This window comes from Chenopodium album, chromosome 12, assembly GCF_948465745.1.
Source record: "Chenopodium album chromosome 12, dcCheAlbu1.1, whole genome shotgun sequence".
NCBI lineage: Eukaryota > Viridiplantae > Streptophyta > Magnoliopsida > Caryophyllales > Amaranthaceae > Chenopodium > Chenopodium album.
Genome location: NC_137845.1, coordinates 55,969,230 through 55,996,348, shown reverse-complemented (window position 1 = coordinate 55,996,348; position 27,119 = coordinate 55,969,230). Strand labels below are relative to the sequence as shown.

Below are 27,119 nucleotides of genomic sequence, written 5' to 3'. Positions count from 1 at the left end.
AACTTAGAGAAAACAAACCTTTTTGTGACAAATTTAATGAAAGTATGAAACTAATCAATACAAAATTTGGCCAAATTGTCTTACAAAGTTATGAAATGGCCGGACTCAATTGCGGTGTAAGGTTGTATAAATCAAATTAGAGAAATACTTCGTATGATGTAATAAAATCAACTCAATTGCGATGTAACATTGTATAATTCAAAATAGAAAAATAGGGAGGAAAATAAATTTTAGACATGAAAATAAAATGGGGAAAAGGAAGAGAATTTCTAATTTATAGTGAGCATGATTTACAAATTGAAGTTTTTAGTAAATATTATTGGAGACCATCAAGATTCATAATAAGGAAATCAGAAACTATATGATGAAAAGGCAAGAATGAAAAGGTTTCTTTTAAAGTAATAAAAAAAAATATAAAAATATTTAACTACAAATGGATATTAGGAAAATGCCACGTGGCACTTTGTATGACTTGCAAAAGTTCATGATTTAAAATATTAGTATATATATTATTAACATGATTCACTTACACAATAAATTATTGTAATCGGTTTAATGCAATTACCTACTCCTCCCGTTTCGCAATAGTTGCAACAGTAGGCTTGGCTCATAATTTAAGAAAATTATAAACTAGACTTATATGCTTATAACATAAAGTATTGTTAGTAAGAGATTGAAATAATAATAAAAAAAAGTAGTGTGGGTGGGGTTGGTAGGAAAGAGAAATAATAAAATATTTGTAAAAGTGGGGTTAGTGGGAGGGAGAAATTATAAAATAATGGTGGATCTTTTTCAAATATTGCAACTAATATAAAACGGCCAAAAATAAAGTGTTGCAACTAATGCGAAACGAAGGGAGTATTACTTTGTGCATAAACAAGTTATACACTCATTAGAAACCAAAGACTTCTTTTTTCACATATTCAACTCAACAACTATTACATGTATATAACATTAATAAATTTGTTGTGAGTCAAAGATATATGGAAAATGTCCAAGTTCACCCGCAAAGACATTGGTGAATGGTGATAACACATTTTGAATGATTATACAATTTCTATACTATTTAACCTAAAAAATTCCGATTTCTTCAAATTCATCAACACTAACCTACTACTAACAAAAGCAAGTCAGAATATCAAATTAGCACTTATATACAATTAAATCAATAAACAATTAACATTTAGGACATGATATAAAATCTAAGTGTTGTTTTAGTTATGAACTGAGTAAACACTTAAGCATTTTAAGTAGAATTCATGAAATCTAAAAATTCATAGGATTGTACAATCCTATAATCTGATCCCAACATCCCTTTCAATTCGAAGAAGAATCTTGATCTAGATTTTTTTTTTTTTGATCTAGATAACATTGGTTGCAACAGAAAGAGTATCACATAGTCCAAATTCAACCTAACTTATCATTATAATATACTCGTAGTTTTTTTTTTTTCTTTTTTACGAAGTATATTTATTTATGAAAAAATTACTTTCAATAACCCAACCTTTGCCCCATTCTCACAAAATAAACCAACCTTTGTATTATTTTAGAATAATCCAACCTTTAAACCCCATCTTCCCATATCAACCCAGCAAGTCACCAAGTTGGTATAACCGGTTGCCTTACCTATGTGTCATTTCTTATTAGTTTATTTTTTGATTTACAATTTTTTTTTTTTTTTTAAAAAAAGCCCACCCCACTTCTTTCTCTCTCCTCTCTTTCTCCATGACCATCTCCTTCACTACCACCTTACCTCCCCTCCCACTTACCCACCAACATCACTACAACTCACAACAACCACCACGAAACCGGCCCCAAATCCCCACCCACCTCCAATTTTGTCACCCCCACCATAAACCCGGCAGATATCCCCACCCACCTTCATTTTCTTCACCCTCCAATGCTTTGACCACCACCAACACCAAAATCAGACACCGCGTACTCCCTTTAACCATTACCAACACCAATTCCTTTCTCTCTCCTCTCCTTCCATGGCTAACCTCCATTATTACCACCATCTTCCTCAATTACCATCTACCTCACCTCCCCTCCCACTTACCAACAAATAAGAACACCACGAACCCAAAACCTCACCACCCCCACTCCCTAAGAATCACCACCACCACGAACCTCGCCATCACCACGAATCTAACCACTCCCAAGCACCAAGAACCACCACAAATTAAAAACACCAAACCCCTAAAAACCCCCAATCCACTATTTTTGGGCGAGCTGATTTTATGGCATGGTGTTATTTTTCGGTAGGTGGGGCTGATTTTGTGTAAGTGAGGGGTTGTTTCGGGGGTGGGGTGGTGGGTATTGGGCAGGGGGATGATTTCGTGTGGCCGTGTGGGTGAGGGGTTGTTTTGGGGGTGGTGGTTGTTTATCGGGGTGAGGGGTTGTTTGAAGTGGAGGACAAATTTTCTAGTTGAGGTGTGGTTTTGGTGTTGGTGGGTGGTTGGGTGCGATTTAGATGTTGGTGTTGTTGGTACGGTTTTTGCATTAGTGGTGGTTGTTTTCGATGCTTGTGGTAGGTGGTGTTGTTGGTCATGGAGGAAGGATGAAGGAGGTGGTCATGGTGGTGGAGCTTTGGGTGGTGGTAATGGAGGAAGATGGTGGGATGGAGGAGAAAGAAAGGGATGACCGGTTGTTTAAGTAACCGGTCATTTGGATTCATTATGGGAAAAAGGGGTATAAAGGTTGAAGTATTCTGAAATAATCCAAAGGTTGGTATATTTTGAGAAAATGGAGCAAAGGTTGAATTATTTAAAGTAATTTTTCCTATATTTATAATAGGCCTTTTGGTGGCAGGCAAATCCTATTACTTCAACCAATCTGCATGCAGCACAGATCTCCTTACGTAGATTTTACAACTTAGTACTACCTCCGTTAAATGTTATGTGCAACTTTAGAATATTTTATATCTCACAAATAATACTCCAAAGTTGCACATAACAATTAACAGAGGTAGTATATGTTTCAAATGAACACAAGGTACAAAGGTTATTGACTCAATGATGCTCTGTCTCCATATGAAACTAATTATTCAACCACAAATCATTCACAAAACCAAATCTAACTCTAATAAAGAATAAAGACTGCTACCTAACCCAAGTACTTAACTACAGAAGCATACTACACTGTAACTAGCTTTTGTGATTTATAGCTAGGATAAAACATAGTCATGTGAGTTCTTGTTTGAATTGTCTCAATGTATATTAGAGATACAAATCGTTAAAATGGTGCGTTGACAAGCGTGATAATAGAAAGGTGTCAACTAACAAAAACTTGATGAAATATTAAACAAAACCCCGCTTTAAAACACTATATATTGATATAAAAAGGGCATGCTCTATTCACTAAGAGCTTATATGAACTAACACATTGTTTGGATTGAGAGAATTAGAGAAAAAGGAAGAGAAGAGAAGAAGGAATCATCCTCCCTTCTTTGGATACCTTATGATAGGAGGGAAGGGAAGGGAAATGAAAGGATTCATTTTCCTCCCTCTTTAATAAAGCAAATCCTTCCAATGTTGGAAAGATTTGAATTGAAAAATGTAACCTTACCTTCTCCCTCCCCTTCCATTCCTCTCCCTTCTTCTTCCCTACCTTCCCTTTCTCTTTCACTTTGCTATCCAAACAAACTGTAAATTTATTAAAGTTGATTGAACTGAATCAACCTTGATTTCATAGTGTTAATGTATCATGGTTCCAAAACACCAAGCTAAGCTTAGAGGTAAGATATGTACCTTCTAACCTTAAAGTTGTGGCCTCAAACCCTGCCGGGGAATTTAGTCCCTACTTCCAAAATATGAGTTTTCCAAATTTGAAGGTTCATTGACAGATTCTGTTTACTATCCCCTAAAAATCAGAAAAGCAATTTTCTGCACATTAACACCAAATACAAGTAGTTGGTCTCCCATTTGCATATCAGCCCAACCATGGGATGGAAATCAGATATCAGAATAATATACAACACAGCATACCAAGCTGGTGCAACGTACATGAAAAATACAAAATAATGGAATATTAGGAAAATTACAAGATCAAGATTCTTGATCCATTTCAATGCCCAGAAAACCTTCCATCCATTCTCTGAATCACTCTTGTGCTGGTTCTATAACAGGGGGTATACAATCTACCTTGTAAAACAGAGCCTATTCCAATGATGAAAAAAATAACGACGTAATCAATATTGAGATAGAAAACAACACAACCCAAATGCTAGAACAAGACCAACCTGTGCTATCCAACGCTTAGCAGGTAAAGCTTAAGTTGCGAATGAAATACAATACTACGCTTCTTTAAAACAACTAGAACCTTGGATAGCATTGAGGAAATCACATTCATAAGCCCCACCAAAACCAAAAACAATGCATAAGAGGGGGTCCAAAACGTGAAAATACTATTACATGTGCTAAAAACCTCATCTCAAGGCTATTCTAGGAACCTACATCTTCTCCGATATTAATTTCAACTATTCAGATCATAAACCAAGGCTTTCCACCTCTCTGACTGCAATGACTAGTTTAGCCCACCGAAAGTCCACAATATCTTTTTACCTTTCCATACAATGTAAAAGGTATATGCAATTAAAGATAAATGCATACATCACCAAACACTACTATCTAGTTGACAGAAACAAAATTCAATTTAAGCATTCCTACCTTTTTGAAAAAGGTTGAATATGAATTGTCCCATACTAGTTTGTAAGTTCCGGCCATACATGTGCAAAAATTTCCCTGAAATTTGTCAATTCATATAATTACATAGCCCCAACAAGAAAATTAGCAGAACAAAAAAGCAACAGAAGTACAGAACTACTCACCTGATCAGATTCACAACGGCGATAAGGCAAGATAAGCTGTAGCATGTAAGTCAGATAATGCTTCAGTCACAAATTCATGAATGTTGTCATGTTGATGCTCTATATCTAGATGCACCATAGATATGAGAGACCAAAAAAAATAAAAAATAAAAAATAAAAGATTTCTAAACTTATCACTCACACTTTTTTCACCAGAAGAGTTTGTATATTCCACGCTGAACCCAATATCCTGCATACAGCAAGATGAAGCTCAATATTACTCATGCAGATAAGTATTGCTTCGAGACATAATAATATATACACAACATAAGTGTAAGAACAGAAGCCTCATACAGCTATAAGAAGCCAAATAAAATCATGCCACTATATCACCCCAGTGTAAGAATCCATCCTCATCACATATATACTTTGTGTGTGTATGCGTGTGTGTGTGCGCGTGCGTGTGTGTGTGTATTTATTGTTAGTATCATAGGCCTTAGAGCCATAAATACTTGCATGTGGACCTTGGGTATGACAAGTATTAAGTTTTCTAGTAATAAAAAAAAAAAAAAAAAATAATGTGCTCCACACGCAGTTTTATAATAAAAAACAAATATACTACTCTAAATCTTTCTTTCTGAGAGTAGTGACAAACAAAGACCTTCATGAGGATTCAACCTTTTGATCAGCTTTGTCAAAAAAAAAAAAAATCCTTTTGATTGGACCATAGTGTTAATTCTTACAATCAGTTAGTATTCATGTCTTCATGACACAGTGTTTTACACTACTTTTTTTACCACCCACCGGCGAGCATAAACAATATGTCAGCTTAAATCGAGCATCCACAGGCAAGCATAAAGCATTGGTATACACAGGTGTACCCAACTTGAAGAGATTGTGATTAGTCAAGAGACATGAACTACAACCGAAATTCACCAATTGATGTTTTTTACACTTTGCAAACAAGTTGACAATGCAGTTGATTAATCCACGACCCTTCTGTATTAGGCAGAGACCATGGAGCTGATGGAGATAATGGTGCATCGAAAATTAAGCTGCCAAGACTTCGATATTACAGTAATACAGGGACGCTACAAAAGTTAAAAACTTCATCTTTAGCTTTTGCTTCTTCAAAGAAGATATTTTTGGTTCATCAGCATACAAAGACCCTTCAAAGTGAATAGTTTAAGAGGTATTTGATGAATCATATTTATACAGGATTCTTGGACACGTTTATGTTACTTTTATAGTTACTTTTTGGCTCTTTTAGCCACTTTTTGTGGTCACGTTTGCATAAATTGTCACACTATGCTCTATTACATTTTATCCGTGTTTTTCTTAAATCTTAATATTTCAGGTGATTTCACAAATCACAATCATTTGGATGCTTTCAAAGTATTCAAAGTTGATTTGGATAATATTTGGACAGAAAGTCAATGGAACAAGTTTGTTAATCAAAGTGTTTATGTTCGATTTGGATGATTCAGAATTGGAAACTAGACTTGAAGAGCTTTCCAATGATAGGTCGCATGCCCTTATCACAGGGCTAAAGCGGGAGTTATAAGGGAAACAAGGACTAGTTGCCTTTCGTTGCTAGTGACAACCTCAAGACACTAAAGGCCAACCATTGGGCGGTAACCGAGTAGTGCACCTCATACTCGCATTGATGCGAGACCCGTTGCCTTTGTGCGTGCAAGTGCCCTGCCGTCGAAAGCATTGTTCTTCGACTACTTGCTTGAGTATTGTGTTGACCAATAATACGACAACTTTTTGTATATATGATTTTGTTTTTATTATTTTCTTTTAGCTAGGATTAGAAAAACATATAAATGTTCCAACGAATTTTATTTTCCCTTATGCCTTTTGTTAATTACATAAGGAGTATACTTTAGTTTCTATCTAGTTTTAGTTTCTCATGGACAACTTTGTGAATTTTCCATTGATTGTTGTGAGTTTCTTAGTTTAATAAGCGTAGTAAATTGAGGTATTTTATTTATTTCTCTTTTATTTATACTTGTTTTCAATTATGTTTTTCTTTTCTTGGATCTAGACTTTATTACTTTTTCATGTTTGAGTAGTTTTATTTTCTAGAGTTTGGGAGTCTATGTTTATATTATGAATCTAATTGATCTTAATGATATTTTAATTGATCTTTCAATTTCTAATTGATAGTGTTTTTATATTAAGCTTGCAACTTGATCAAATGTTTGATTAATTCTAATAAATAAGAGTTTAAATTAAAAAAAAAATCAAATTTTTAAAGGCTTACCTACAATTAACGAAGTTAATTACGTTTGCGATTGTATATGTTAATTTGAAAGAATTAATACTAGATCGTAGGATTAACTTGTGCTCTGGATATTGAATAATTAAATTGTAAAAGTATATCGATTGATTATGAAGTATAAACATGGTGAACCACAACCCTAGGATTCTTTATTATATTTTATCTATTTTTGTTAGTATAGACTATCCATACTATTTATGTGATATAATTCTACTTGAAAGGGAGACTAAATAACCATCTCTGTGTATTCAACCATACTTACCTTACTATATTGTTAGGAGGTTTTACTAGGAAATTATTTTTGCCAAGTGTACGACAACCTATCAATATCATTGTGTAAAAAGAATTGAATAGGTAAATTCAACCATCTTACCCAAAAACTACTTGGAGCCTCCATCTATTGTTTCCTATTCCAACCCCTTCTTTCATCAAAATGAAAGAATATGATACACTAAAATTGTATTATTAAGTTCTTATAGCTTTCTAAAGTTTACAGAAAATTCTTACATAGTTTAGGTTGTATGGTGCTAGTTATGGAGATGGAGAGACAAATGAACATCAATGTTCCCATGGTCCATCAATTGTATCAATATATCCATTGAAGCCATCTCTAAGACAATGCACCAAAGAGGCAATAATTAGGCATAAATGATAGAGGTCAGCAGCACCATGCTTTCAAACAACATAGACAACACATATAATTCAACTCTGATGTCAAGACTAAGGATATTGAATTCACAAGAAATGCTCTCAAAATTTTCTGGAAGAAAATACCAACCAACTTGAACCACTATCTAAGCAAAAAATATCAGCTTCAAACTATCCCCATTTGCTTGATAAAGCAGCTAACTAATTTCTTCAACATCACGGCTAAAAATTAGATCCACAGGGTGGTGCTCAACCACAGTAATCTTTCCAAGTTCTCTAGTGCAGCATTTAATGAGTATTTTATAAATATTTTTATTTTCCCGTCCCACGGTCATTTTTGTGCTTATTTAAAATGTGCGGAGCTATTTTTATTACTAATATACGTTTTCTAGTGTTTTTGTAGAGTTAGATATTATTTTGTAGGAAATTACAGATTTACGATAATTCCAAAGCTTATTGAGCCAGTACAAAACATAGGAGTCAAATCGTAATTTTATGACCGAAATATTCGAAGCCCAAAACTGAGTTGAAGGAATTTTGTTCGGTGATTAAGGGCTCGATCAAGTGAGTAGACTACGAAGAAATAATAGCATGGACCAAGTAATGAATAGAGGAAATTGGGCCAATTCGTATAGAGCCCAAGTTACAATCCAAGAAGCAAACTTACTGCAGCTAGCTGTAGGGCTGAGTGTGATTTAGACCGGACCAAACCGCAAACCAAGTCTTGTTTGCGGTTTGAAATTTGCGGATTGGTTTTTTATTTTGCCAAACCGTATAATTGAGGTTTGGTTTGGGTTTCCAAAAAAAATAAAACCAAACCAAACCGCAAACCGCAATTATACAGTTTATGGTTTAAACCGCAAACCGCATTTATATAAAATACAATAATATACGAATTATATGGTAGACACGTAACTGACGTAAGTTATAAAAAAATATTTCTTTTTACTTTAATAAAAGTTAAAATAATAAACTTTATCAGTTTATCGATATCACTACTCCACTTTCTCTCTCTTCTACTTTTGTTGCCTCCAACCCTCCATGCGTTTTACACAGCCTCCAACCCTCCACTACTATTAAAGGTTTGAAGTTACAAATCAACAAGATAAAAAACATAGCAAGATCCACTTTCTCCTTCTTCTAATTGGTATGTTTTTTTTTTTTTTTTTTTTTTTTTTTGCTATTTTTTAGTGGGTATGCCGTATGCTTATTGCTTGATTTTTCTTGTTTTATTTTGGGGAAAAGTAAAATTTTACAACGAAGTATAGGATTTGGGGGTTTTTAGGGAATAATTTAGTGGGTATGCTTAATTGTATGTTTGATTGTTTGTATTTTAATTTGTTGTACAAATTTTCAATTATGTTAGATTCTCAACTAATTAGATTAATTATATGTCAGATTATCAATTAATTAGTTCAATTGTATATTTTTACCCTTTTCGATTAGATTGTGTATAAGATGGTTATTTTCAAGAGTATGAGAATAATGATATAATGTCTTAGACTGACAATTTGTTTTACTTTCAAATGCTTTAGAAATTAGTTGTATACTTGTGGTAATATATTCTCAACTTTTGATTGTTTGATCGTACAAGTGTATGTTATATTGTATGACTTAATTTAATTTTATTTTTTATTTTTTATTTTTCCAAGCAACTCAAGTCACACATCTGTGATTGTTGCTTTGCATTTGTGGCTTTTTATCAACCACGGATTCTAGTGCTGGATCTTGTAATGTAAGTCTTATGGTTTGACTACTTTCTTAATGTTATTAAGATTATTTGCATTTATTATTGTAATTACTCCAGTCATCTAAAGGATTGAACGTCATACTTAGATTTCTACTACTGAGGATAGTATTGGAGCTTCTCCTATCGAGGATAAAAACGAGAAAGATGAAGAAGGATTTGTTGAGGAGGAAGATATGCCCAAACAAAAGAGGAAGGCCACAAAACCACGGTCAGGCATATGGGATCACTTCACCAAGTATCCTGACAAAGGTGTTGGGAGGTGTAAGTGCAACTATTGTGGTACGTCTTACAAATGTAATCCTCCGGTTAATGGCACTAGCACTTATAGGACACACTTGAAAAAATGCGCAAACAATCCTAGCAACAAATTTAAAAGTTCAAATCCTAAGCAAACCCAACTAAGCTTCCAATCTTCTATAAATGAAAATGGGGAACTAGAGGGAAAACTGAAAACTTGGAATTTCAATTATGACTTGTGTAGGAAAGCTCTATCATACATGATCATAGTTGATGAGCTTCCATTTAGTTTTGTTGAAGAACAAGGGTTTAAATAATTTTGCTCATAATTGTCCAATAAATTTCATGTTCCTTCTCGAGTTATAGTAGCTAGGGATTGTTATGAAATGTTTGTTGATGAAAGATTGAAATTGAAGACTTTTATAAAGACTAATTGTAAGAGAGTATGTATTACAACCGACACATGGACCTCATTGCAAAAAATTAATTACATGTGTGTTACTGCCCATTTTATTGATAATGATTGAAAATTGAACAAAAGAATATTAAACTTTCGTCCAATTTCTAGTCATAAGGGGGAAGCCATTGGTAAGGCCATTTAAAAGTGCTTGCTTGCATGGGGTATTGAAAAGGTTATGACTATTACTGCTGGTAATGCAAGTTTGAATGACACTGCTCTTATTTATTTGAAAAGAGATTAATAATTGGGGAACTAGTATTTTAAAAGGGGAATTTTTGCATGTTAGATGTATTGCTCATATCATGAATCCAGTTGTCCAAGATGGTTAGAAATTGGTTAATGATTCAGTTCATCGTGTTCGAAATGCAGTGAGATTTGTTAAGCCATCTTGTAATAGAGTTGAAAAGTTTTAAAAATGTGCCATAGAAGAGAAAATTTCAACTCAAAGCATGTTGCGTCTTGATGTTCCAACTAGATGGAACTCAGCTTATTTGATGCTTGAAATCGTTGTGAAATTTGAGAATGCTTTTGAAAGGTTTGATGGGAATATGCACATTACAGTGATGATTTGTGGGATGAAGATGGTTATGGGAAAGGGTTGGGAAAACCAATTTCAGATGATTGGAACCATGTAAGCTTTCTATAACTTGACTATGCGTGTGTCTGGTTCATTGTATGTTACTTCTAAAACTTATTTTCATGAGATTAGTGATGTGGATTGCCTCTTAAAGGATTGGTGTGAAAGTTCGAATGAGGATTTTAAGAACATGGCTCTTAAAATGAAAGAAAAATGTGACAAGTATTGGGGTGATACTAAAAAATTAAATGTGATGATGTTTGTTTCTACAATGTGTAGAGTATGGGATCTCTCAAATGTACGAGAGTAATGTAGCTTTGGTCGTGTGCACCCGTGTTAAAAAAGCTATTAAGGATAGTTAGATGAGTATAAAGCTTCTGAAGTAGCTACTAATTCAGATTCAAGTTCAACTTGTGCTGCAACAACAAGTGCTGAAACAAGTTTACAAAATAAAGGTAATATAAGGGCTACATATAAGAAACATAAAGCTACTAAAGATGATGGAGAATCCAAATCAAAATTAAAAGAGTATTTAGATGAGGAACCAAAGGAAGATGTGGATGATTTTGATATTCTAAAGTGGTGGAAATTTAATAGTGGACAGTACCCTACTCTTTCTTTGATAGCTCGTGATGTGTTCGTTATCCCAGATTCTATAGTTGCATCCAGTGGAGATCAAGTACTTGATGCATTTAGGAGTTCGTAGTCTCCTAAAGTAGAGGAAGGGCTCATTTGTAGTCAAGATTGGCTTCAAGCATCACCAAATATTGTTGAAGAAAGCATCGAGGACATGGAAAATTTAGAAAAGGGTACGTACCTTAAACCGCCTTTTACATATAATTATTTTATCTTTAAAGTTATTATATGTTAACTTATATTTATTTAATCTTCAAAGTTAATATATGTTATTATTTTATTGTAGATATCACTAAGATGAGTCTAGCTCCTTCCGTTATTGACATTGCATAAGATTCATATGATTGAGGTAAGTTACATTAAATTTAATAAGCATTCTTTATTTTAACTTCAAAGTATTCCACCTTATATAGCATTACTCTAATTATATTTCCCATTGTATAGGTTACCATATGAGTACTTAATAGATGAGATGCATCACAATGTTTGCAAAGATCACTTGGAAGTTGGAAGATCATGGGATGTAATCGTCTAATGCGCTCATCATGCAATCCTTGTTGTCTATTATTGTACTTTTCTTTTAGTGAAGTAATCTGAACTATTGGATTTTATTAATTAGTTGTATAAAGATAAACTTTATGTATGGTTGTTAGGTTGTATGGTTTTAATTTATTAGACATTTAGATTAGATAAAAGCCATATTGTTGTATGTTATTGCCTAGCTGATTAGTTGCTGTTCAATTTAATAAATAAATTTGAGCAGGTGTTCTTGTCTTTCAAAAATTGCGGTTAAATTAAATTGCGGTTTGGTGTGGTTTGGGAGAAGTTTAAGCCGCATAATTGCGGTTTGGTGCGGTTTCACCCCCAAACCGCACCAAACCAAACCGTGTAGCTAGCTGGACGAAATTGAACGGGCCCGAGTGGGCAAGGCCTGGCCCAATCGGGCGGGCTTGTTCTCGCATGTTAATTTGCTTCATTAGTTGGGCTTCGTTGTCAAAGCCCATGTAACCTTTTGTTAAGTCGGTGGGCTTCAATATAAAAGGGTGTAGTAATACCATAGGAAAGGAGGTAAGATTATTTTACTTTTAGTTTTAGTTTTGTTAGATTTCTTTTCTTACGTGAGTTTTAGCTAAAGGTTTAGTTAGGATTTTTAAACTTTATTTTTGGTGAGTTGACTTTGTTTTTTAGGTTTTACATTGCTTTCGTTTTCGTTAGCTTTTGATTATACAGTATTATTCTACTTTTGCTTAATAATTATTGCTTTACTCTAATTTTGTTACTTTTGTTTTAATATTAGTTTTATTATTATTGTTTTATTATGCTTAGATTAATTGCTTTGATTAGTTTAGATTTAATTATGTATGAGTAGTTTAATTCTAGGGTTCTTGGGAATCCATAATTAATATGAAGGGATGAATTATTTTGGTTGATTATGGTAGAGAATTGTTTTAATTCTTTACAATTGGATTATGAATCGAGCAGATGTAATTTAATTGTAAAAGAATAGCAATATTGATTTGATGAATGAAGCAAATGTTATTTCAAATTAAAGGCTATTTTCAATAGGAACTTAGGTCTAATAAATTGCGAGAGCCGGTTAAATCTATGTTGATTAATAAATTGCGAGAGAAAATATTTATTTCTTGATAATTTAGATTATAATAATTAATTAGAAATAGAAGAACATTGTTTTCCATTGGATTCAGCCCTACTTCCCTATCTATTTAGTTAGTGGTTTTAGAAACTACTTTTGAATAGGTGATATGAGTCAGCCTGTCAACACTACTACAAAGTTGGACCTATTTTGAGTTTAAACAAACAGACATTTGGCAATTACAGTGCCTTATTTCATACACTAAAATAGATAAGCACATCTTCTATAATTGCAATTGCATTCAACAACAAAAAAAAAAATGCAAGAGCGTACCAATTTCATTTTACTTTGCTCCAAAGAGAAGTCCCAAGCAATATATGAGTTGATTGAATCCACTGACAACACCACCTAGAAAATAATTTTTATTAAAAAAAAAATTAATAGTGAGATCAAGCAATACCAATAAATGAAAAAAGAAAAAAAAAAAAAATTAAAAAAGATATTTAAAATAAAATTTAGGTCAGAGAATTAAAATTAAAAGCTCCTAGAACAAAGCAACAGGTAGGAACTTGTTTTGCTTTTTCCTTTATACATACGTTCACATTGGAAATGTACAGAAAAAGGTTAGCAATTAGATGACATAAGTTTATGTGTGCAATGTGGCTGCTTATTCCAGTGTTAATATTTTAAATTCCTGTCCACCCCACCAACCCTAGAAAAATGCCATCTTTGACATATTACTTTATTGGTGTTGCCAATTTCGAATCAAAGAAATCAAACATTTGAAGACAGACTCTAAGAAGAGACTGAAAGACCAGATTCTAAAACAAGTATTGTCTAAAATCAAGATGCAAAACAAGAGGGGATACCAATTCTACCTAAACCTTTCTGGTTTTGTACTCTATAATCAGTCTTCTCAAATCCAAGTTAAAGATATGCCCCTTTTACCAACCCTCTTAGCAAAAGTTCAATGACATGAATGATATCGTTAGCTCAAACCTTAGGTGAGCTATTTTATCAATGTTGTGGTCATAATAATTTTCAAAATGGGGTCTCCAATAGTATTTCTGGTCTTGTGCTAATTAGGCTTTTGCATGGATGTCTTCATTTTGATCTTCTGTCATCAAACTTAGCCCTAAGAAGTCAATCCACTTACCAAATACCAAACAAAAGAAATCCATTGACATACAAAATACCACCTTTACATTAAAGTTTGAAAAGGGCTATTGCAACAAACCTCATGGGTTTTCCCAGCAGGAACGCTTATCTCTTTGTAATCATCATTTCTGCAGATTCCAATTACAATTTAAAAACTTGTTTAAAGATTAACAACAGAAATTGAATTGACAACCAATAATGAGGGTAGCATATTAGCCTTGGCTGACCCTGACAATAAGAAAACTAAATAAGAGCTCACCTTGAATCTATGGAGCCTACTTCATCAGCTGATATAAAGAAGGGGGAATTTGCAAAGACCTCACTAACAACAGAAGGTATGTCCCCAAAACAATGCGTCAATAAAGTATAAAGATAATGGAATGTGCTTTGGAGAGCAATTGTACTTTCAAAAGAATAGTAAGAAGGTTTACCCCATAAACGTGATAAACCTCTCAAATTCAGTAGTATAAACGTTGACAGCTTGTTCCAAAATAGCTAATTCATTTTCTGTTCTGTTTATCAAGTAAAACAACAAGCAAAGTGTTAAAAGCTCACAGGGATGACAAAGAGTACATCTAGGAAAAGTAACAAAAAAAAATCTGAAAACAGCAAAATTTAGCAGCACTACAATCTAAAGGCTAAACACATCAGAAACCAGGAAAACAAGAGAAAAGATCAAAAAATATCTCACATCTTTCTGGCATCAAAACGTGTCCACATCAGTAAAATTAACAGCCTTATAGAGAGCACCATCTTTGTAAGGCTGTACAGTGGCGGTCCATACCGATGTCTCTGCTCTTCCATGGGCCTGTTCATAAAAAGCATTTAAAGCTAATATAATTAAACATGAACAGGACCATCGTGTTCTTATTTCTCTTAACCAGACAAGAAGTTAAATGAAAGAGACAAACTGAGCAACATCAAGCAAGCGATTACTTTAAGTCACGTTCAGCAGGATTCAGTAGCCGATATAATTGAGTACAAAGGGGTAACAGATTTTAGCTATATACCAATGGACTAGGTTAACCAAGTTTTGGCACAATCTAAAAAGAGCTCTTAGAGTTGCATTCTTTGGCCAATCATCATCATAGCCAATGAATTGGGTTTGAACTTTGAAGATAACATTACCCATCACCAAACCATTGGCACACATTCTCTTCATCACTCTGACACATTGTGTAGCTATTTATGTTTTCACCCTATTGTAAACAAGTCTCTTTAAGGCTCTCTTTCGTTGCAATGACTTAATTGTTTTATCATTGAAGAATCAGCATACTTTTGATTAATATAACTAATGTTGTTGGAAATAACTATTTCTTGGAAGTTCCAAATAGTCACCTAATTCACAAAGGAATGAAAGGTGATCTGGTGGAGCAAATCACGTGTAGGTGGACATGAGATCTCAATTCACATGGGGATTTAGTTTCCATAAAATTTCATCTCATTGGAAGTTTTTTTCCCTGTACACTACCTAGGAGATGCCCTTGATATGTTTGGATGATGCTAAGGAAGCACTCCCCATTGATTGATTTCTTTTGTTATGTTTGGCTGACTTCATCTATTTCCCATGCAATCTAACAGCTTCAACTACATGTCTATGTACTTCACTTAAATTGCCAACGTTTCCATTTTCAATTCTTGTTTATCTAATACTTCCTCCGTTTCTTTTTAGTAGACGTTTCTTTAGTCACGTTTGCCAATGCACAAATTCAACTATTACTATCTTTAATTACCGATAAGCAAAAGTTCATATTTTGAAAATATATATTATAACGAATCTAATAAGATCTAACATGACTATATTATTAATTATGTATAAATCACAAAACACGGTCAAAGGGAAGTGAGTGACAACTAAAAAAAGGAGGTAGTACTTGTTATGGATGACTGAGGTTCATCAGGCAATCTTATGCATTATTTTATGATAATCTTAATGCCTACCTATTTATACATATTGACAGGAAAAGGTTCATGACCAGTTAATGTTCATATAGATTTGATCATTTTTAAAATCCTATGACCTTATTCTTTTTGCAGCTTAGAAACTAAAAGAGATATAAATTTCCATCTCTATTAATAAATCATAGTTATTTTATGCCTTCTTCACCCAAGACAGAAAAAGGTTAAATAGAGAACCTAAATTTACATCTTGGAAACTAAAGAGAAGGCTGCAGAGAAAAAAAAGCTTGAGATTTAGTTGCTTGTTTCAATGGACGAATCAAATATATGAATCTGCATTTGATATATTTAAGTTTTAGAATTTGCAAACTATCCATTGATAACACAAGAGAGAGGAAAAAGTAGAGAGAGAGAGAGAGGGGGGGGGGGGGGGGGGGGGAGATGCAGTTGTATTATGAAAAAAGAAGATGATGGAGATCATTACAGAAATGCCATTACTTACACATGAATGGTAGCCATTAGATTTCAGTATATCCAATGGAATAATGGGTTTTTCATAGGTCTCTTATTAATAAGGTTCAGGTTATAGCTATAGCCACCACATTTTACAGCTCCCAAAATCAGATAAATTTCAAACCCCTGGCACATTAAATCAGATAAAAGTCATCACTGGTCCCGAGTGTCTAACTCGACCTGTTTGACGTGCTAACAAGTCCTTTTGACCCTACTTATGCCCTTGTTGCCAAATAGACGAGCGTGAAACAGTTGGACCGTGAGAATTGGTATATACTCCCTCTGTCCCATAGTATAGTACTCGTTTCTTATTTTACATGGGAATTAAGGGTAGTAAAGGAAATGTGTATTATTTTTATAAGTAGGTGTATGTTATAAAGAGTAGAAAACTAAATAATGGCATTTAATCAAGCTTTGGATGTAGTCATGTAGGGGTATATTATAAGGAAAAGGTAAAAAAAAAGTAGATTATGGCACGAAAAATTGTGAAAATGTAGTAAATCAAAAATTGTGAAAATGACGTAAATCAAAAATAGATATTTTAGAACAAACACGACATTTGGGACACCGAAAAAGGAAATAGGCTACCTATATTATGAAACGGAGGGAATATATATATATATATATATATATATATATATATATATATATATATATATATATATATATATATATGCGCACGCGCGCGCACACACACACTTGGTGGACCAATCGCAGCCCCAGCTAATAAATTATACTCTCCTTTGTAGGATTTTTTTTTACCGTGAAAAGATAAAGATGTGAACGAGAAAGAGAATTTAAAAATATCCACCTAGTCAAATACTTGAATTAGGGTGGGGTCTAAAGAAGTGGGGACTATACATTCTCACGAAATGGGGAATTTAATAGAGGGTATCTTTTTCAAAAACTAGACTTTCAGGAAAATTCTAAACTTGAAACATTATTCAGCCTAAATCACATTTGAGTACATCAAAAACAAAAGTACATACCCATCATCATCATTAATCTGCCGAATAAAATCCAGCAAGACCTACATTCAAAGACATCACATAAATGAGATCATTCCCCAAACACTCAATTGTTTTTAATCATGATCAGGAACAATATTAGCAAGAGCAACAAAGACCACGGACCACCTAGTACGTCATGGCTGCATGTATTTCTATAACAGCAACATCATCAATATCAGTTCTACAAAGCATATTGTTTATCACCAACTAAACTCATTCCAGTGATGCTATATATATATATATATATATATATATATATATATATATATATATATATATATATATATATATATATATATATAAACCCACTCTGTGAGTAAATTAAAAGGTAAATGATTTTAAGTTAACATATCAGAACTCCAAATGTACAACTCTGGAACCCTGTAAATACACTAATTAGATGTCCCCATTGAACTGGTACAAAGTCAGTGAAAACTTAATCTGAGAGGACTGAGGAGCATGTTTTGTATGTCGCTATAGATATTATACATTCTTTCATATCACTGCCTCATTTACAAGGATTGCCGTCGTTGATCTTTTACAAATAGTCAGGAGAGTAATAGAAGATCTAAAACCTAATACAGGAAGTGTTAAAGAGGAGAAATGCTTTACTTCTACACCCATACAGACATCTAATAAAATCTAATTAATACATATGGAAGTAGAATATAGCACACTCAAAGAGAGAAAAAAAATAGTTCTTTTTTTTTCTTTTTTTTTTTAATAATTGAAGTGTCATTATTTTAAACTCCCTCTATCTCAAGATAAATACTCCTCCCATTGCTAAATAAAAGTCCCATTTCACTTACAACCTATGACCCCAAAAAAGTCACATTTCACCTTAAATTTTTTTTTTTTTTTTCTTCACTTTAATCAACCAAACTCCATTATCTTTAAAATTAAACACTTTCAATCAACCAAACCCTACTAGGCTACTATGTTCTTTAATGTTAAATTTTAAATAATCAAACCCATCTTTTTTTTACCTCCCTCTAAACTTGTGCTAAAAACAAACAAGAAGGGTTCTCTCTATCTTTCTCGTAATTCAAAAATAATCCGGCTTGCTTTCATCTGTCCCTTTTTGGGGCCAGTGGGTCCCTTATTTGGGCAAGGGGAGAGGGTAAAAAGGAGTTTAGGGTGGAAGCATACTGTTTCTTTAGCAAAGAAATTGACAATCCACAGACATACAAAATCTAACAGTTTTCCAGCAATAAAAATGTCCATTTCCCAACACAAGCCGAGTGATAGTAACCATGCAAAATTTATTTGAGCAAGCCAGCATGATGTCAATGACTAGAAAAGGGGGGGGGGGGGATAGAATTAAAAAAACTATAAACTTTTTAGTATTATATGATAGTAATGGAGGATGTGTATTCTGTCATGCTCATCAGATTCAGGTACCAAGTTTAAGATGACTTCCAAAGTCATTTCTCATATTTCTTCAGCTTCTCTACCATATAAAGACAACAAAGTCACTGTGAGGGTCACCTCTCTCCGACAGACTAAAAAGCCTGGATATTTTTTACTCTCCTAATAAATTTTAAGATTTAAAGTTCTTGATTATCCTAAATCCATTCAAACTGATGCAATCTTCCAAAATAAACTTGTAACTTCTTCTCTATAGTTGGTTAACTGCATCCTCTTTTCATTTCAGGGTCAGACCCATATCTCATGTCTGTATCCAGCACGTATCAACTGTCAAGTCAGCAAGGGTACGGTAGGGCAAATGGGTGAGTGCAACATCAAACCAGAGTAGGTTTTTTTTAAACTAGTTTGAGGATATTAAACGTGCCCCCCCCCCCCCCCCCCCCCCCCCTCTCTTTCTCTTCTCCCATATGCTGCATTATTTTTTCAATTGTTAGGTGAATGGAGTTATAAATTGCAGATGGAACGTAAAGTATGAGGAAAACTTGAAAACCCTTGTATAGTTTTATTAGCTTAGATTTTAGAGTATTGTTTTATAGTCCCAATACTCCCAAACCCTGACTCAACAAGATTTAAAGAATTTTATTAAACAGGTTGGCAAATCTTAGAATAACCGTTTTTAAATATAAAAGAACAAAATTGAGTTACAATAAGATAATACTCCAAGTCTATGTTGCACAGACTCGAGTTTGGGTGTCGTATCCAAGTAGGGGTCGGAGGATCCGATCCTCCGATTCAAAAAATAGCCGATACGGGGATACGGTCAAAAGAATGTCTTGACTAATTTTTTAGACAAGGTTGACATATAAAGTGTCGGGAAATTTTTCAAATGCTTAATAAAAAATAAAAAATAAATCTATAATATTGTCATTTGTACCAAGAAAAAAAAAAGGGGGGGGGGGTAAGCAGTAAGAAAGCAAGTAGTAGTTAACAAATACGTAGTATGTACAAGTATATTTTAAACGGCTGTAATTACTCTCACCTAAGTCATGAAAAGGTAAAGTCAGTAAACAGTAAAAAGTACTCCAGTATTTCAGACTTTTTACTTTTTAGTCATGTGAAAAGAATTTTTAAAAAAATAAAATATTCAGCTGTACAGAAGAAAGTCAAACAGCTGTCCTCCATATACTTTTTATTCATCCCTCCTTTCTATTTAACCCTTAATTTTCTTATTCAGTAATGGCTTCCACAGCCCCACAAAACTCAAAATCAATGGATCCCGACACTCGCTCCGGGACACTTCTCTGGTACGGGACTCGACGCCTCAACCCAGGCGTGTCGAGTCGACACTCGATACTCTGGGTTGAGGGGAGTGTAGGGGTAACATAGCTCCAAGTAGTGCTTCGGGTATATATAGATTATACACCCCCAAATTTATTTTCCATGCATCTTCTAACATGATCAAGTGCTCATTGATTGCAACAAAAAGAATTAACCATAATTCTTTTCTTACATATTTAAATAAGCTAACACATTAAAATTGATATACAAAAACAACGTTGTAGGATAATGATTCTCCATTTCTTACATGTTGAAACCAAAATAGGGGGGTGGGGAGGGGGGGGGGGGGTAGTCATATAGTAATGCAGAATAGTACAAGTGAAATTTAAGTAACAAAAAAGCGTATCAGGTAAGAAAAATCATAGTCAAAGTGTTTCACTGTGATAACATTTCCTAAAATGTGGATGACAGCCACAAATTTGCATAGGCCTATACATTTCTAGACTCCATTGATTGAATAAGACACTAACTAAATCATAAAAGTGGTAAATGTTCTTTGTTCTGCTAACAGGAATCTCTAGCACATTATCGACAAACAAAAAGGTAATTGTATATCCTACCTTGCAAAACAAAAGGGCTCTAATTTACCCCACCCCAACCACTAAAAATCAGTAAAGGAACACCCAAACAAAAATAAACTAAAATAATACAAACCTGTGGTACTCCTACTAGGTACTTTACAAGTGTTTTATAAACACCCGTTGCAGATCCAAGCTGAGCCAATTGTCGCCTCCTGAAAATACAATAATAATGTGAAGCCAAAAAAAAAAAAAGAATTGCCCAACAAACAAACTTTAGACAAGCCACCTTTCCATCTGTTGCTTCCACAGCAAAGCATATCGATCACGTATACTAACTCCGGACTTGACCAAAGCATCAATTTCAGCTTGCTTACTCCTCTCCGAGCGTTCCCTTTGTTGTCGAATCAAGGTACCCCTGAAGTCTTGAGGCATATAGCTCATGACTGAAACATAACCACAGAAGAACAAAGAAGAAAAAAAAAAAAAATCAATGATATCCACCTATTGCAAGACAAAGACCGTGAAATGAATTGTATGTTGTGCACGGCTACGTAATACATCCTCCGTCTCTATTTACTTGACTAACATTCCTAATATGGAAATGTCATATTACTAGACCTATACTATATTTGGTAAACTTTTGGCAGAAAAATCCACTAAATACCATCATATTGTGCAAGTGGGAACAACTTTTGGGGTAATAAAGTAAACCAAGTGCACCCCGTAAACCACCCCTCCTTTTTTCCCCATCTCAAAATACCCCCCTTCCCCACCAAAATCCGCCCCCCTCCCCAGCCCCACCATCGAAATCAGTCCCCCACCACAAAACCGTCCTCCTCCCTTTTCCCCCCACCCCAAATTCCACCCCCTTTGTTTTCCCCCACCCCGAAATACCCCGTCCCCTGGTTGGTTGTGCACAGGGCCGTCTTAGCCATTTTAGGGGCCCTGTTCTAAATTTAGAAATTAGGCCCTAATTTTATAAGGTATTATTTCAATATAATCATATAACAACATTATTTTAAACAATCAAACACCATGCAAACTAAATTATTTAAACAGTAAATCTAAATCATATCCTTCCTTTAAAAAAAAAAAAAAAAACAAAACAGTAAATCCAAAATTCCCAATACAACTTCAAGTAAAAAAAATGCATTTCTAGCAATTTACGAAGCAAATTTGTCAACCAAATCATCATATATATTGCACCTTCTCAAAAACATCATTTCAGAGACATAATTAAAAATACTCTACAAAAATAATTAAACAAAAAATGCACCAAAAAAAAAAAACAAATTCAACAATAGTCTAATAATTGAAAGTTCAAAGAGGATTGAAACAGTTTGGTAATCGTTTTCCGCAACTCCAATTACCGCAACTCGAATCCATTACAACAATTTTCGTAATTGACCTTTAAAAATCACATAGTTGTGGAAAACATAATTAATTTCTCTATTGGAAGTAATTTTAAAAAATTTAGCCTTTGATATACGAAAATCAAGGGTTTTAATTGTGGAAAACACATAATTAAGTAATTTAGGAATTGAGAAAATCCTCTACATAACCATTGTAATTTAGGAAGGCAAAATGTGTTTATTTGGAAAAATGAATATTTAGGGTAAAACAAATAATTTAATGACTGATTTGGAAGATATTTTAGAATTTTTAAGCAAACTGAGAGCATTTTACGAGGTAATCTAGGCGCTTGATTTGTGGGAGTAATTGAAAAGGGAAAAAAATGGAAGATGGAAAGTTGCTGACTCTATTTACGCAATTACGCTTGATCTGAGCAATAAGAGTCGGGTTTTTTTTTTTTTTTTTTTTTTTTTTTTTTTTTTTTTTTTTTTACAATAGGGTTGGGCTCCATGTATAAATGGGCCCTTAAAAATCCGGGGCCCTGTACTAAGGGTCTGTTTGCACTGGTTGTGCAAGAAGGTTAGCGGCTGCTGGCTGCCACCGGTCAGGCCATAAGGGGGTAGGATTGAGGCTGCCAAGGAAGACAGTTTGGGCTAGGGCTGCCGTGGTGGACTGGTGGTTGCCATGGAGGGTCGTGGAGTTGAACGAAGAAAATGTAAAATGGTGGGCTTCACAAATGGGTTCATGGACAGAATCCGTTAAGCGGTAGCGAAATCCAATTTTTAGGTTTTTTTGTGGTAAAAGTCAAATTTTCCATATGAAAATGGAAATTTGATTCTAATAATCCAACCTTTGCGCGATCTTTTTTTATTAATCCAACCTTTTGATTATTCTACAATAATCCCAGCTTTATACCCCATTCTATTCTATTACGCCAAACCGGTTACCAACTTATAATAACAAGTCGCCTTGCCACGTGTCAAAATTTGATTCATCCAAATATAATTTTTCAATTAAAAAAAAAATCATTTCTGAAATTTTTTTTATTTTTTTTTTCCTCCTTCGTTACTTTCACTTTCCTCCCTCCCACCAACTTCCCTTTCCTGCAGTCACCCCACCACTGCCCACTACGGCACTACCTGCACCCCTCCACTCCATCACAAAAACCTCCCTTGAAATCGAGCACCACCCACCCCAAAACCCACCACAAAATCTGCCACCACTTACCTCAAAATAAACCACGAAAAATCCTCTCCTACCACCCACAAAACCCCCCGATCTACGAAAACCAATAGTTCACCACCAACCAAAACCCACCCATGAAACTGGCAACCCATGAAAAACCAACCCATTGAAGATATAAAGGTCTTTTAAGGCAGAATTTGAGGTGGGTTTTTGCAGAATTTCAGAATTGGGTGATGGGTTTTGGAGCTTGAGTTCCATAGAAATGGAGGTTGAGAGGAATTGGGGAAGAGAGACATTATTGTTAATGGCAGATTTTCAATTTTTGGGGAAATGAGGACGGCATTTAGGAGAGAGAAAGGGGCATTGAAATCGAAATCAGAGGTTGAATTGAGGGGTAATGGTGGTAATGGAGAGAGTGAGAATGAAGATGATGATGAAGAGGTAAATCGAGCTTTCATGGTGGTTGTTAGGATTGATTTTAATGGCGGAAGAAGGAGCAGGTGGATTTGCAGGGAGTAAGAGTGAGAGAGAGAGTGAGGTGGATTTGTGGGAGGTAGGGAGGTGGCTAAGGGGGTGGTCGGAATCAGGAAACGGATGGGAAGGGTCAGCAGGAAGGTGGGGGTGGTCGGGGAAGGGGAAAGTGGGTGGCTGGGGAAAATTTTTTTTTTTTTCATTTTTTTAAAATCCTTATTTTAAAAAAAAAAAAATTTACCTGAACAATAGGTAGCAGGTCAACTTGGCCTAATAGAATAGAATGGGGTATAAAGCTGGGATTATTGTAGAATAATCAAAAGGTCGGATTATTAAAAAAAAGATCGCACAAGGTTGGATTATTAGAATCAAATTTTCCTATGAAAATAATGAATTGTAAAACATGTTTTGTACATTTGTACATCAAAATTCAAGACTAATGTGCATCTCTAAAGCAGAGATGTATCATAAGATTATAACAATTCCCAGACAAATAAAATGCCCTCAACAAAATAAATTAATCAGCAGATTGCCCTCTAATGAGAGTACAACAGAGATTCCCTCAGTTACATTCGTACAACAATTCATGACTAACCAGTTTAGTAGACTCAATAAAGAATTTTTTGAATACATAACATGACATCTTAACTACCACAGTAGCAGCTTTAGACACAGCATGACTCAGACAAATCTTTTATTTGCCAAATTCCACTTGTCTCACTACAAAGTTGGTTGAGTTATCTCAAACAAACTAGCTAATCACCTTGAGAGATAGGAACCTCGGCCAATGATATAACTTCTAGAAGCTTGAAAGCAAGTATTAGAAAATTAGCTATTCTAGTTAGTCTCAAATCTTTCAGCAAAAGGGGAAACTTTTGAATTAAGAGGTACCATTACAAGAATTTCAATATAATTTTCTTTTACAAGGGTTTATTGCAAAAAAAAAAAAAAAAAAAAAAAAAAAAAAAAATCTACCATAACATGTTAAAAAAAAGTGTAGTACTCCCTCTGTTTTTTTTTTTATTATTATGATGCATCACTTGTTACTTTTGGGTGTTTTTTTTTAAATGCACTACTTCTATATTTGGTAACACTATATCATATTTTATTATTTTTCTCTTTTCTCTAATCGCTCTCTTTTATGGTCTCTACTCTTTCTCACATACTATCTCTTTCTTGGTCCACATTGTAGTTTTATTCAAATAGATTAATCATCCATTTGCTCACAAGCACAATATGCTATTAAAGTAAATTAACTCTCCTAAAACCTCACATAATTGCAAATAGTAAGCATTGAACTCCAGAAATGAGAATATTCCAATATTGCAGCAGAAAGATCACAGGAACCTACTTCAGACTATGAGTCTATGATACAATCCATACAGAAATCTTGAGAAATGTTACAAAGTTAAACTTGGTGTCTCAATACGCATTTACTCTTACAAGTGAGGGAGAGCAGAGCTAACCTGTATTAAATACATTGTCAGCATTTTTTGATTGAAAATATTCCAATAACTTCAATGTGTTTTCAAATTTAACTTTCATCTCCGCAAAAATGGGAGCAAGTTCCACATCTCCCAATTTGGATTGTTGTTGAAGCTGTATGCACATGAAAAGTCAGTTCGCACCCAGGCCCAGGTATCACTACACAAAAGATGGTCAATGATACTAACAGCAGAAATTATAAATAGCATTTGTTTCGTAGAATAAGTTTCAAATCTTTGCAACTATACTTTATACCCTACGTACTCTTCCAACTTCCTCCCAAATTTTTATTTGCTTTGTAATCTTTTGGTAGAGACTTACCATCTTATATTTTCTTCCATATTTTCTACTTAACAACAGATAAAATTACATGGTATTTATTTTCCTTTTATCATTCATTTCAGTTTTCATAGTAAAATGACTTTTTAATACTTCCTCTGATTTCTTTTAAATGCAACAATCTTTTTGGCACACTGTACTTGCTCTCATTTCTCTCTAAAAGCTCTCCCTACATATTTACTCTTGCAACTTGGTGGCTGACTTAGGCATCAAAGGGGAGTTTCCTCAGTTAGACCCCAAGGGTAGCAGACATTTGTTCTTCCTCGTAGAGCATGAGCATCCAGAGTCCTCAGATTACGAATGCAAAATAGCACTCATTGAGACAAATTAAACAATACTCAAATGACTATATTTTTCTAACATATTGGGAATATTTCAAAAGATTACGTCAAATTGTGAATAGTTGCAAGATTCTAAACAAAGGGAGCATGATTTATCATGTACATTAAAAATTAGTTACAAAAAATATAATCTTTTAAGGCTTTAGGATTGCATTTTATTAAAGCCCTAAGTAAATAGACGCATAAATAAAATTTTAAAATTTGGCAAAGATGTATAATGATACAACTCAAAGTTGGGATCAAAAGCCAGGAAATGAATGGATGAGTTAGTAGTGAATACCGTGGTTGGCCAATGAGGTCTGTCGAGCAAAAAGATGATCTCTTCTAAGTGTTCTCGATTCTTCCACATATTCTCATCGATTTTATGAGGCGGCTGGGCATCAACTTCATCCACCAAAACACTTTCATCTGCAAAAGTAGAAATTAAAAGCATAAAATAAAATGCAATTGCAGACAAACTTAAATTCCGAAAAAAGAAAATAGAAAACCTTGAGTAAGCGGGGTATTTGTCTGCAAATCGGTGATCAAAGAGCGAATCTCCGAAGTGAGGGTAGCAACATCGTCGGAGAGAGGGACGAAAGGATACTTGTCGTAATAAGAAGATAAATAAGCCCTGGTAATTGGAACCAAACCCTCAGTTGAAGCCATGAAAACCCAATTTCAGATCTCACCCAGGAACAAGATCCCATACACAACCACCAAACGACCGACTTATAATGAAAAATCCAACACAGTTTCAGTATATGCTCTCCCTTGCCAAAGAATCCAAGAGAATTTACCCCCTAGCAATTTCTCTCTGTTTAGGCACAAATTGTTTGTTGGTGTGAGAAAAATAAAAGGAAAATTGGATTAAAATAATACTAAGTGTAAAATATTACGAACTTTCAATCACCGCAAAAGTATCGTCTACATTTATTATTATTTTTTTGTTATTAATTTTCTGTTTTAAATAATACCCCATTCCTTTGTTAGGCATTTTTTTCTTTTACATTGTCAATATGTATTTAAATATTTTTTTTTTCAAAATACTTGTAGTAATATATATTTTTTTTTTTTTTTTTTTTTTTTTTTTTTTTTTTTTTGAAACAAAGCTCTAAAGGAACAACTAGCTTTCATTAATGATAAGATCAGCATTCAAAATC

At 34.1% G+C, this 27,119-nt stretch overlaps 1 protein-coding gene across 2 annotated transcripts; it reads right to left on the bottom strand.

Annotated features, from left to right (window-relative positions):
- Positions 1 to 3,891: 3,891 nt before the first annotated feature.
- On the bottom strand, positions 3,892 to 26,812 carry LOC145570684 (uncharacterized). Of its 2 annotated transcripts, XM_081629845.1 has the most exons (15): positions 26,466 to 26,809; positions 26,258 to 26,385; positions 25,279 to 25,411; positions 21,090 to 21,246; positions 20,937 to 21,015; positions 17,556 to 17,596; positions 14,846 to 14,962; positions 14,586 to 14,666; positions 14,414 to 14,476; positions 14,234 to 14,282; positions 13,330 to 13,404; positions 5,010 to 5,057; positions 4,829 to 4,864; positions 4,668 to 4,742; positions 3,892 to 4,157 (listed from the first exon to the last, which is right to left on the bottom strand). In XM_081629845.1, the coding sequence occupies exons 1-15, from the start codon at positions 26,623 to 26,625 to the stop codon at positions 4,101 to 4,103; spliced, it is 1,299 nt and encodes a 432-aa protein (XP_081485971.1). In that variant the 5' UTR covers positions 26,626 to 26,809; the 3' UTR covers positions 3,892 to 4,100. The 2 variants fall into 2 exon arrangements, with proteins under 2 accessions (XP_081485971.1, XP_081485972.1); XM_081629846.1 differs by lacking the exons at positions 3,892 to 4,157; positions 4,668 to 4,742 and having other exon boundaries at positions 4,829 to 4,933; positions 26,466 to 26,812.
- Between the last annotated feature and the right edge of the window lie 307 nt (positions 26,813 to 27,119).